We start from the raw sequence: 13437 nt of genomic DNA, 5'->3' as shown, positions 1-13437 counted from the left end.
GAGAGGACAAGTGGCAACCCACCCTGATGTCACCCACTGCCTTGTGAACTGAAGCCTACAGTTTGTAATTTGGCTGTTGCCATTTTGGTTTTTTGAAACCAGAAGAAACCATATTTGGATGAGGAGGTGGAGCTGAGAAGGAGTGAGGGGTGGATATTACCTGCTTTGTACTCTCTCCTGATTGTCAGGCAGGTCACCGTGTGTGGTAGTCTGTCTGTCAATACACACGTCCCAATAAAATACCCCGCTTTATTGTCTACTTTTTCTCTAAATGGAGCCGTCATTTTAAAAAATTAACATCATCTTGTATTGAAGAAGAATTGATACTAGCAATTGTGACCATAAACTCATTAGGAAGATGTTTACTGAGGTAAGAAATCAAGTGAGAAGTAAAGACATTATCATCATATGTACTCCCCCTTGAATAGCAAACAACTTACAGTCAGATTGTACCATCATATGGTCACAAGAAAAAAAAAAGAAGAAAAGTTATGACGCTGCAGGAAGACTTGTTCTCTCTCAGGGGCCCTGTAATGTTAACATTTTACAACCTGTCCACTGACAAGTAGAATATCCTTTGAAGCCCTCATGTTTTTGATCACACTGACAAATGAAAGGAGTCTACATGACTCCTAGGACGGCCACATTTTATTCATTTGAACTACCATTTGAATGTGGGGAAATATTAGATTTATAATGATCAGTTCAAATTCACTGAACCTCCACTCCAAGTCTGAGTGTAAGCGCTCATGTAAATTACTCTGAAATATGACGTAGCACTTAAGTAAACTAGACAACTGTGTTGAAACACAACTGCAGTTGCAGTCTGAGGAATAATGTTTGGAGGCATTTTGGTTTTGTTAAAATCGTGGATAATTGTAAGCTGACAATTTTCAGGATGCAACTGTCTTATTGTTACTTACAACCAAAAAAATCTGAAGTCACCTGTTAGCTTGTCACTCAGAGGAGGCAGCGGGGCCACTGCAAATCAGCGGAGGAACATCAGTTCTTTATGGTGGGCTGTGATTTGTGTGTTAGTTCTCGTTCGTCTGAGCTTCACTGTTTCAAAAAAGTGACAACCCCAATGCCTTCGGGCCGTGACGTTAACCTTCCCAGTGCCTTTCACATGAAGCAAAGCCTGATCTCAACACCCACAGACCCGTGACTGTTGGGTACGACACTCACAGTATCGTCACTTCAGATTTCATTTAGATTTTCAAGGAATCTTTTTGTTTCCCTCTTGTCATTACAGCTCTACCTGTTCACAGCTGTTACCTGTGATTGCAGTGGTGACCCCATTGCATATCCTTGATTTTGTTCAATGTAGCTGGAAGCAGCACAGTCAGTGATAGCCAAGGCGTGTTTTTCTCCTTCTCGATCAACTTTGTAGATCTAAATATTAAGCTTTCATCTCATAGCAAAAAGAAATGAACCCAATTTAGCTTTGAAATCTCATAGGCTTGGATTTGGCTTGGAAGTAATACAATAGTTCTTCCTACTTGAATTGAATGGCTTATGAGTCCAAATTTTAAGGCATTGTTTTTCACACACTGCGTTTTCACTGCAGTGCATACAGCGATGGTAATGTCAAAATAGGCTACACAGGTTTAAAGAAAAAGAAAGAAAAGAAAAAGTGTTGTTCTGCCTCTGCACAATCTGTGTGGGCTGTGCTGGCTGAAGTCAAAACAAAACCAGCAGTCAGGAAGAAGCAACAGCATCTGTCGAGGAAGGCTGTTATTTGTTTTCCTCAACTTTCCTGGGTTTCTTTTCCCCAGGACATCTCCACACCTGCTAGGAGGAGGACATGAGACAGAATCGAAAGCCAAAATGACAGCTGTGACCCTATAAGGCTGCTGAATGTTTATCCCTGCCCAGTGTCCATCAGCTGTCCAGCCTGTCCAAATCAACACTGGTAACAAGCACCTGTATGTTTACTCCTCGCCTCATCAGCAGGAAGAGAGAATAAGGGCGCAGTGAAAGCAGCTAGCCTGCTATCACAGACTCTCGGGGAGATCTCAGTGGTGTTCGATCCATCGACTTCTCTCCTGATCTCTCAGCGAGCTCCCCGTGATATTGACTATTCTTGTTCGGGTATTCATACGTGATCATTTCCCTCATATTGTTTCTTTTTTCTTTTTTCTTTTAAATTGATTGAGATGCAAGCACACAAGAGTCTAACCAAGTAACAGCGCCAGCTCCGACTTTGATGTGCGCAAGTAAGTCAGTGAACTTCTCTGTACTTGAGCTCCCCTGAGCAGGCAATGAAATCAGCAAGGATTGTAAAGGAGCCTGCTTCTGCACTAGGTTGTGAGTTCAGGGATATTTTTACTTCTGTACATCACATCAGACTTTGGCACTCCATAATGATATGAGTAGTGAGGCAGTGATGAGGGTGTTAGGGCCAGTGGGTATTCTTTTAGCTGTGTGATTAAAGTAAGTACAGCACAGTGTGGAGTAAGGTGGTTTGAGATAACTAATCTCACTTTTTTTTTTTGTCTGGATAAGGAATATGATGTTTGTTCCCTCAGATCCATTATCTTACCGTGTATCTGGTCTGCATGAAGACCTAATCTAGCACAGTTGCATCTGAACAGCGTGTAAATTATTTCACTTTTCTGCTTTCCTCTGTAGAATGAGGAAACACTTGTGCATCCGTCTTTGCTGACATCCCAAAGACAGTAAATAATGTACTTGTGACGAGCTCCTGAGGAACTGAGACATTAAATTAACTATTTGCTACACTGAATATCTGCTTTCAGTGTAGCTTTTTCACCGCTGTTCTTTACTCACTGTGCTAGGGTTCAGGTTGTGTTCCCATTATCATTTGCTCCTTAAGGTATGCAAGAACCAAATTACAAGCTAGCGCAGTTGCAAATGCGCACCCTGTTTTTCATTAGTACAGCTCGACTAATGCAGGGTTTACTGACCTGGGAACAGCAGGTGTACTCCACCATGTTGGCTGGCACCTTCCTGCGGCAGCACTTCATTAGTCGAAGCAATTACTTTTGGGCAGTCGGGGTTTCACCTGGGTTCCATGAGTGCGAGTGCGTGTAACTAATTGAGAGTATGGACCTACAACGCCTCATGAACAAGTCACAGCGACCCCTGAGTGATTGTGGGGGACAGAAAAGTTTTTGCCTGTAGTTTGAAAGAGCAGGGAGGACAAGAGGGTTCGATCGCAATCAGGATACAAATTTACATATTTTAGTCTGCTTCATTGGCATGCTGCGCAAGCTGGCTCATATCACACAGATTCTTTGAGATGTCCAGAATGGTCAGGTAGTCGCCCGGCTTTAGCTTTGGTCTGAAAGAAAAAACATGTTTTTGGTGACATGCTTCCTAACGACACAGAAATACCATCCAGTGTGATGCGTCCCTGTTTATTTCCTGTCTGCATCCTCAGTAAACACCCATCTCATCTACATAATTATATCCTCCCAGTGCACCTGGTATTATTCTTTATCACCCAGCACAATAAACTCTTAGCCCCATTGTAACCAAATTATATAGTTGCTATAAAACCCTACAGTCAATACACTTAGCTGCCCCCCCCCCCCCCCCCCCCATGCGACACATTCGGTTGATCATCAACAACATCATCATCAACATTTTCAGCTCGGCTCTGTCTCACAGTAAATAAATGCATTTCCCATGATCCCATCTGGTCTCTAACCACTCTAATTGATGCTTCACTTATTAAAAAAAAAGATTAATTTCAGGACTAATTAGCTCATGAATAATTTGTGCTAAGTCAACAGGTGAGTAAATTCCAAAGTTTACCCCGAGACGCCCCGTGAGGCAAACGTACACAGGCCATGAATGCGAAAACAAGGTGGCTGAAATGTAGGGCAGCGCTCCTGTTCGCCCTCTTCGCCTCATCAGGTGACTCAAGACAGGGCTACAAGAGGCGGACATATGTGCTCTGCTACAGGGCTAAGCTTAAGGGAACATGCTATGTAATGTACACCACCTGTGTGCTTCCTGGCTGAGGTATTACTGTGGCTACAGTCACTACGACAGGCTCAGCAGAGCTCATTTGCATCCTTTATGACTCTAGGTAAAAGGGGATAGCAACCCTGAGAGGTAGGCAGGGAGAGAGAGGGAGGGGAAGGGATAGTTAAAACGTGTGGGTTTTTTTTTCTTTGTGTCATAATGCCCAGCAGTTACAGCCGGTCAAATCCATCTCTAGGCCCTGAGATGTGTTGATGGGTGAAAACCAGACATCTTGGAGGTAGGTTGTTTTTGACAGTTTATTGTCTCTAACAGGACACATGTTTTGTAGCCGAGCCTCCTGTGATGCTGTCTTTGTTCTGTTGTTGTTATTATTGTAGCTTGCACTCTTCTCCCGAGGCTAGCTCGGGCCCAGGCCTGGGTATCTATGCACTGTTCTCTGTTTTCCTCCGCTTGTCTTGTCTGTGGCAGATCAAATAGAGTGCCCCTAGAACTGCTTATCCTATTTGAAAGCATTTAATAATCTGGTCTTCAGGCTGGCTGCTTTTTAAAATGGAAATACAGGAGCTGAGGAGGAAATAACGCATTTCAGCAGATACCTTTGCGTTACACAACACAACTACATTGCAATTACTGAGCAAATATCAGGAATTTTAATCAGGCTCATATTCCAATGGGTTGTTTGCTGAGTCAGAGGAGGAAAGACACTGAACTTTAGCCCACGCTGAGCAACCTTACATCGTGCTAATGATTTACACAGACTGCTCCAACAAGTAGTAAAGACGCAGCGCCAGATACAGTCTACCTCTGTACCGTATACTGTATGTGCAAAATAAATTCATCTTGAATGACATGTCTTAATGATTCATTAAGTGCTAACATTTATCCTATCATTTTTTCTATTATTTATGAGTTTCTATAATGTTTCTAATGAATGACTAATTAGTTGCTAAAAGTGATTGACATGTTGCCCCAGGAAAAACAATTACCAGAGCTTAGAAATATTACTTCTCTTAAACTAATTACCTGTAATGACTTAATATCAGTGATTAAATTTTGACAGACTCCGATATCACAGCGTAAAGTCTATGTGATTAAAGGGAATATCTGTTGCAAATAGGCCAAGCTAGTGACAGATTTTTAAAAGTAACAAATTAAACTCTGTCTAAGGAGTTTGAATTTGCTTGAAGGTTGATGGTTTGTGTTGCAATATGTTGTACACATGGCAAGTACACACTTTCTCTCAGTGTACTTATGTGCTTATGTCTTTCAAGAGCACAAAAGATCAACTTTTTTTTTTTTTTTTTAAAAAAAGGCTGTGAAAAGAAAAGCATTCAGATGTGAATTACAAACCAGCTGTTCGCCTCTACCGACCTGATTAGTCTGCTCACAGGAGTTTAAATGCTCTGTGTTTAAAATATATTCAGTACGCAAGTCATTAAACAGTTTTGAAGGAGAAAAAAAAAAAAAGCACAGCCCTCATGCAGGTGTGACCAAATTCCCCAGACTGAATCATTTATTTATCGTCAAAACTAACATCTGTGCAGCAAGTGTTAAGTTTGCTAACGCTGGAGTGCAGCTGCATAATGTTTCCACATTGTCCTTTCAAGCGTGGCCCAAATAAGTAATTACGGGCCCATGGCCGTCAGTCTAGCAAATAAATGAATAGGTGTGTTTTATTGCTTGGTTTCTACATGCATAACCCTAATACTTTTCTCAGTGCACATGTTTTCAGTTGTTGACGTGGGTACTGATGAGTTTTGAATCTGCTATAACAATAAATAGCAAATCATTTAAAAATGTTGACAGTAATAACATTTTTGGCCTTAAAATCATCCTGAAAGCGCAGACATTTGCTTAAGTGAGTTATAATTGACTTGTTTTGTAATATTAAATCTCTTTTTGCAAAAATATGCTTTCCCATTAGAGGTGCTGGCCTCAAGAGCAGAGGTCTGACGTTACTACTCGCGTCTGATATTAAGTCATGAGTCATTTAAAACATTTGATATTTTTCTCTGTGTGAGCAGATGTCTAAGGCATTGGTTAGTGAAGCCAAGGCTGAGATATGAGATGAAATTCACCTATAAAGCAAGTACTGTATTCCAGAAAGTTTTAGTGTGAGGCTCTAAAATATAATCACGATTCATCTTTGGGTCAAGAAATTGTCTTTCCTGTCAGCTTGGCAGAGCGGATAGAAAAGAGAGGGGCCCTATAGGGAGAACTGGGCCTTGATTTTGCAGTGAAAGTAACTAACACTGGCTGGCGGTCGTATGGTATAAGCTGCAGAAAGCCTGAAGATCTTGTGAGCCGGAGCAGTGCAGCGCTGAAGAGCACGGCTGCTGAACCTAGCTAGGTTAACAGATGGTGACTGGGCATGCTCACAGTTCAACAAACCGAAGCTGAGCGTTTAGCCACATTTCTGAAACGTGGAGTATTGTGGAACACCCTGAGCATATGAATGGGAATAGACAGAGGAAAAATAAATCATGGAGCGGTTGGAAAAGTTTCTATGGACTTTCTTTACTTTCTGAAACTGGGTCACCGTGAGAAACATTGAACCCCCATGAACTGAACTTGCAGTCCTCTGTGAAGGAGCAAGCAGGTATCTCTAAACTTTTCAAAGACTTGAACAGGCTTTGGAGTCTGTCGGGCTGCGTTCCTGAAGTTTAAGACTGTTTTTGGTGGAGTATTCCTTTAACTGCCATTGTGCTGTAAAATCATAATTGCAAATGTTGATAAATGTTCTTCATATGGTCTTCAAACAATATTTCTTCACTGTATTAGAATTCACATACATTTTTTGTTTTCTAGAATTTGACTTTTCTATCTCATTTCCATTTCAATATTAAATGTGAACTCACAATGAGCCACAGCCAATTGCTATGTAACAGTTTTAGTAATTTTGGATGGCTATTTTTTTAAATACTTTTTTACCCATAACTATAGGTACCAGAGGTATCAGTTTTAAGGATCTTTTGTATACGAATATATACACTATAATTTAGAATTCCTCTGTTCTCGTAATGTCCCCTTTTTTAGGACATTTAATCAGTTTAGTTCAGTTTGTTGTACAATGAACCAAAGCAGCATGATCAGGGGGTCATGCTGTTGATTAAATTGTATTGCAATTAAATCACCAGCACGATCATGGCCCTGACAAAAAAAAAAAACAACAACAAAAAAAAAAAACTGCTCACTTTCAAAAACAATAGCAATCTTGGAAAGGCTCCAGGTTCATCAGAATGCATTGCCTGTTATCAAAACAAATCTCGTTGAGCCTACCTTCTCACAGTGTACAGTATGAAATCCCTGCTGCATGAACCTCATGAACGAGATAGTTAGAAAGAAAAAAAAAAAAGACATTGAATGAAGGAGCACAGGGACCATTATACCCTTCACGGGGCTATAGCGGCCCTCTTGTAACGGATGTTGCAGGCATTCTCTGCTGTCCTCTGCTCTCATGCTGTATGACAAATATCTGTTTACTCTTTCTATCATCCTAGGGGCTGAAATAATGCACTTTGCTGTCCCTGGTCCCCAAATGCCAGGCATGCATCAGCACTTATATCCTCTCAATACTTTGCTTTTCTTTTTTTGTATCACTGCACTCTCTTGTTCTCTCCCTTTCTTGCCCCTTTTTGGGATTCACTTTAGGAACTAATGATACCATGAAAAGCTGATGACAGCATCTGATGGCCACAGCCTTGTGGAAAAAAAAAAAATACAAGTCCAGAAAGTGGCAAAAATAACTTATTTCAATTATTCTCTATGCCCCTAGTCATAGATTAAAATGATGATCTAGAAAACATTCTTCACACTGTATGGTTTTTGTTCTCCGGAGATCTGTGTTCATTGTGTTTTCTAACACTGCAGTTGCAATGCAAATCACAATCATACCCTCTCTTGTTACTTGTTATCTGTTCTTTAGATGTGGAATTGAAAAAGAGTCCTTGAGCTGGGCTTTTCCACAAAACTCGCCCCCACACACACACATACATACACACACACACGCACACACACACACACACACACTAACACCATCTTTTACAGACAGGTTCCTCTTCTCAGATGTGAACATAACTCACGCACACACACACACACATATTTTTGACGTATGGGTTGAGTATATTCTTAGAGATGTTGTTTACCCTTCATGCTTGACGTGATTTAAAGTGGAGGTGGTACCAAGCTGTCCTTCTCTTGTGCATTACATGTTTCAAAAGACGGGGCTTGAAAGCAGCGCAAGCGAATGCAGCACATACTCAATTATACAAGCATTTGATGGAGCTGAGTGTTCATGCATATACTGGGCCTCTGTGTGAAGACCTTGGCCATTTTACTGTTGTACAAGTCTGTCTCCTTCCAAAGATACAAAAACATAAGCCATATGCACCAAATAAAGAATAGGACACTACAAGGAGAACTGCTGTGGAGGAGGTGTATGTTAAAAAAATATGTGATAGCATGACAGCAACAGTAATGGTGTTATTCAATGCAATTGGCCTATACAACACCACAAATTGGTATTGGCAACAAATCAAAATGTTAGAAAGGAAAGTCTTTGTCTGCCCTGTTAACGTCTCAAAGATAATCCATACTGGATTGTTGAATGGCCACTAGAGCATTCTTTACCCCATTAGAGCGCTTATTTGGCCATTTGCAAGTGAGGGAGCCGCAACTTTCCCATGACAGTAAATAAAACATCCATGAAGTCACAGTAAATAATGTAAACACACAGAGGGAAGAAGATGGAACCTGGACAGAGAGGAAATGGAGCGTTAAAAGTTGGCACATTTGTCAGGACTACCCTCGGGCTAAAAAGCCCATCCTCATCCACCACCCACACCTAGTGCACATACTCTAATCTTCAAAGTCTCCACAGAGCATCAGGTGAAGGGCTCTGCAATGTGTTTTAAACACAGCTAGGAAACACACCTTGGACTTTGAGTATTAACAATTAATAATTCCTCTTTTTTTTCAAGTGTTTTTGAGCATTTGAAATGTCTCCTTTTGTGTGTTTTATTTATTTATTTATTTTTTGTTTTTGTTCTCAGGCTCAACACAAATCAAACACAGTGTACTGTGAGTGTGTTTTCATCAGTGAATGTCTGTGGAAAATAACTCTTTTTACTTTTCTTTCAGCCCCAAACAGTATTTTTTCATATAAAGCGTTACCATAAATTTTATTTTTGTATTTTTGTACTGCATGTATGTAAATATGAGCAAAATGTGTCCTCCTTTGAATTAGAATATAACTTTTAATATATTACAAAAATGTTTTCATACATTATATTCAATGTATGTCAAAGTATGAGGTTTGGATTAGACCAAATCATCTGTGTTAATTTAAAAACATGTTAACCGGTTATACTCTCATATGTATAATTAGTCTAAGACAACTAACACATCCGTAGTAATGAATGGGACCTCAGGGGCAAGCCAATGAAAGAACTTTAGTCAAAGGAGAGACTGTCAGTTGTTGAGTTTTTAATGACGCTCATATTTGATGCAGCAGTGTAAAAATGCCACGGCAGATCTAATTGTTTATTATCTGTGTAATCAGTGTTCAGTGGCTAATAAAACCTGCAGTGAATATTTTACAGCAAACTTTGGTCCACATGGAAAGTGAAGTTGTTGCCCATGTAGTTTCTGTTTTGTTAATTTATTCTGATCAGCAAAAAAAAAAAAAAAAAAAACATAAATTGAGAGAATACTTGTAGCAAAGAGGTGGTTAATGAGACAAACTGCACAGAATACACTGCCTCATCCCCTTTTAGGGAGGAAGAGGAAGGAGATTTGGGTTTTGATCTAATTGTTTTATATGCACTACATTAAGTAAAACAACCACTAGGTCTTAAATAAAGATTCTTCCAAACTGTGTAAGCACCACGTGCTGAGACATAGCCCTGTCCTGAGATTTGCTGAGTGTAGGTGATAATAATTCTTAGAACAGGTGCTGCACCGTAAGCCCCAAGGCCTGGGGAAGTGAATTATTAGTGGCACTCCCCCAAGATGCATTGCTCCTCTGTATTAAAACCAAACTCTACCTTTTATTCCCTCCAGGGTTTATTAAGTGGGCCAGTTGCCATAGCGACGCTTTGGCAAGATATTGCCAGGATAAGGCATAATGGGTCTCCTGACGCAATTCACTCTGCTCCTGTGGAAGAACTTCACTCTCCGGAAGAGACAAAAGGTACACTTGTGCTTACCAGTCCCCTTTGCAAATCAACGTATATCTGCTCAAATTGGTCAGCAATGGAGGGAAAATGAGGATATGGTCCCAGGGTTGTGTTATCAAGGGCAACTAAGTTATTCATGGGAGGGAGAGGTAATAGGAGGGATTTACTACGAAAATTGTCTCCTATAGAAGTAAGTCGCCTTTTACTCTCCCACCAGAGAACAAGAACAATCTTACCTTAATGCCGCCCAATTCAAAGTGTCACCTTCAATTTTTGGAGATCTATCTCTTTTGCGCGTTATGTCACATTGCCTGTATTTTAGATTTAACAAAGCCAGTCTTTGGCCTAATGGAAGTGGATAGGGAGTGACGAATGTTAAGTGCTTTGTTTGAAGGGCAAATACTCTTTCTAGCTCTTCTTACAAACCGTCCGAGCCTGTGCTCAGCAGTGCCATCCAAAGATTTAATGACATTGCCGTTTACAATTAAAGGTTATCTGTTCTTACTCTTCACCCCTTGCATACCAACTGACACTTCAACTGCTTCGAGTGCACTTCAATTGTTTCTTTCATCATTCACACTCTCACTAAGTTAGTTTTTATTCTTGCGACATAGCCAACGTTAGCATTAAAAGCAGTTTACTTACCAGTCCAGAAACGTTGTGAGTCCAGCATTAAACTTCATTCCTTTACTCGCCAAGAGCTGTCTCTCGCAGTGGAAAGCAACGCCAATGCTAGCTCTTGTTTTTATCACATCTTTTCCTCCACTGAAATAATCATGCCAACCAACTAGCCTTGTCACTTTCTGATAGTGACTCACCGTAGCCTCCAATCTGCCCTGAGGAGGAAACGCAATGATGACCGAAGCTCTTGTCAAGCGACAATCACCACACCCCGCTCGCAGCAAGGAGCGGTACTCAGCAGCAGAGAAAACATACAAATAGCCCATTTAAGTTTCAAATGTTAGTTGAAACAATCAATTTCCTTCCATCAGGAATTCATGTGGAAATAAATCTTTCAATAACTTTCAGCCATTACACTTCAAAAACTGCTTCAAACCTTCAGTGCTTCAACATCAACTCGTTTCAACTTAAATTACAGCAAACATGCAACATTTCTGATACAAACAGTTAACATTTTAAGACATTTCAGCCTATTTGTAGTGCACTTGCAATTTTCAGCATATGCATATCTCTTTTTTTGGCAAAATGTAGCCTTTTCTAATTCATAGCAGGTTCTCATTGTTGACAAGGTGAAACTCATGCCCTAAACTAGGGAATGGACAAAATAGTTAAGTCTAATGAAATGCAAATATTTGCTGAATGTTTTTAATTTAGAAATGAATCTATGTTTATTTGAATCTAGATTTTTAAACATTAATATGAGCAAATTTACACAAATGCAAATCTGGGATTTAGAAAACTTTTCAAACTATATTTTGACCCTGCTGTTCAGGCTTTAGTCTCAGCCCTGCTATGTGGCCAGTTGCCTTTACCCCAGTCATTACTTCCTTATTCTTGTCAAAGACACTAAACTACACGTGATCAGCCAGTGATATACGGTGGATATTACTGCCTCTGACATCACCCTCCCTGGCTAAGAGGTCACATAACATAACAGTTACACCATGTGTTGCAGCTACATTTCAAGGGTCAGAAGAAGTTGTCAAGGGATCTAGTTAGGCTTCTGAGTCATTTTTGAGGCAGACATAACTGATACAGAGAGCTGCATTGTGTTCTTTAATTTATACCCTTACAGTGAACGTGATGTTGGAGTCACTTCCACCCACTTGTTTTGTTAGGGGTTTGAGCACAGCATGTGAGCCTAAAGGTGTAGAACAAAAAGCATCTTCATAAAAAGAAAAAAAAAAAGGAGAGTTCAGATCTCAGAAGTCATTTGCAATTTTACAACTTTGTATCTAGGAAATATGCCCCTTGTTAATTTTCTCAACCAGCAGAAAGAACATGGTGTTATCCTTTCGTATCAGGAAGAAATATGTATCTACTTTACCCCAGGAATCTGTAAGGGGACAGTAGTGGTTTTGGAGGATAAGTATGTAGGATATTTGGCCAATGTCAACATGAAATATTGTTATTAGACAAAACCAGTGGGAGTTAGCAAGGACAATGGTGCTTCTGGAGGGCCTGTGGAGGTTAATGACCAATTATATGAATGCCTCACCAAGCATTTTAAGATTTTATAACAGGCATGAAACTGATTTTATGGTCCAGTATTTCACATAATTTCATAGGAGGAGATTATCTATTCACAAAGACGCTGGTGTCTGATGGCAAATGCCTGGGGAGCCAGACATTGAGAAAGTCCCCATGATCTCTGTGTTCCCTCTCCATGCCTTTTCTTTGGAATACATTATGATAATTCACCCTCTCACTAGAACTACATCCTCTGTGACACACAGACTGGAAGGAATTAAAGAACTGAATTTGAAATTCTATCCAGTTTCTTTAAAATATATGCAAAGTGATTTTCTGCAATTTTCTCCTCTGTGATTCATTGACAAAATTCTACAAGTGAAGAGCCACAATATGCCTATATACCCAACTCAAGTAAATATTGTGTTCAACCCCCTTCCTCATTCCTGTTCTACTGCAGAAACCTTTATTTAGTTTCATACAGTTGCCATGATGCCATAGCATACTAAACAATATATATATTATTGTTTTTTCCTCACCTCTGCCTGCCCTCCATTTTAATTATGGATACAACAAAACCAGCACAGGTCTTGTCTTATTATTACTGCTAATGTGCATCATCAGATACTATGTCTGAACATGTTACAGAGGCAGGAGCAGGGGATTGGCTGGCTGCAGCCTCCAGCTGATTCCTCTAAGCAGGTCACTACACCAGAGATGTTGAGAGGGATGAGTATTCAGGCAGGTCAGCTGAGGTTAGCGGAGAGGGCTCGGTGAGTGAGTGCAGGGCTGGGGGGAGAGGGGTTCCTGGGCCATAGTGTGGCAAGGGATGCATAAAAGCCTAGATGGCAGAGGGCGTGGGGGTGAAGAGTCAAGGAAGGTAGAGCTGCAGCATTGTAATGTCTCACTGGAAACCACTGTTGGATATTACTTTGTGCTGAAAATATTTCATCACAGGGATGAATTGTCTTTGCAGAAGGGAAAAATATGGTTATACAAATGTTACTTGGCCTTTAGCTTCCAGACGTGCATGATAGCTTGATTTATGCATGAAGAAACTGCACTGCTTTTGTGTTTCCATACATATATATATATGTGTGTGTGTGTGTGTGTGTGTGTGTGTGTGTATGCTCCTTGGCATTTATTTATTGATTCT

At 40.3% G+C, this 13437-nt stretch overlaps 1 protein-coding gene across 3 annotated transcripts in view; it reads left to right on the top strand.

Annotated features, from left to right (window-relative positions):
• Positions 1-4146: 4146 nt before the first annotated feature.
• The window catches only part of LOC139621272 (phospholipid-transporting ATPase ABCA1), a 166579-nt gene continuing 157288 nt past the window's right edge, over positions 4147-13437 (top strand). For 2 of the 3 annotated variants that reach the window (XM_071477564.1, XM_071477565.1), the window contains exons 1-2: positions 4151-4231; positions 10015-10144. In XM_071477564.1, the coding sequence (XP_071333665.1) occupies positions 10079-10144 (66 nt within the window). In that variant the 5' untranslated portion in view covers positions 4151-4231; positions 10015-10078. Of the gene's footprint in view, positions 4232-10014; positions 10145-13437 lie in introns of all 3 variants that reach the window. The other variant, XM_071477566.1, reaches the window with a different exon arrangement.

This window comes from Trachinotus anak, unplaced genomic scaffold, assembly GCF_046630095.1.
Source record: "Trachinotus anak isolate AG129_WGS33_773 ecotype Australia unplaced genomic scaffold, CSIRO_AGI_Tana_v1 ptg000005l, whole genome shotgun sequence".
In the NCBI taxonomy this organism is placed as follows: Eukaryota; Metazoa; Chordata; class Actinopteri; order Carangiformes; family Carangidae; genus Trachinotus; species Trachinotus anak.
Note: the sequence above shows the minus strand (reverse complement) of the source record. Positions and strands in the feature narration are given on the sequence as shown.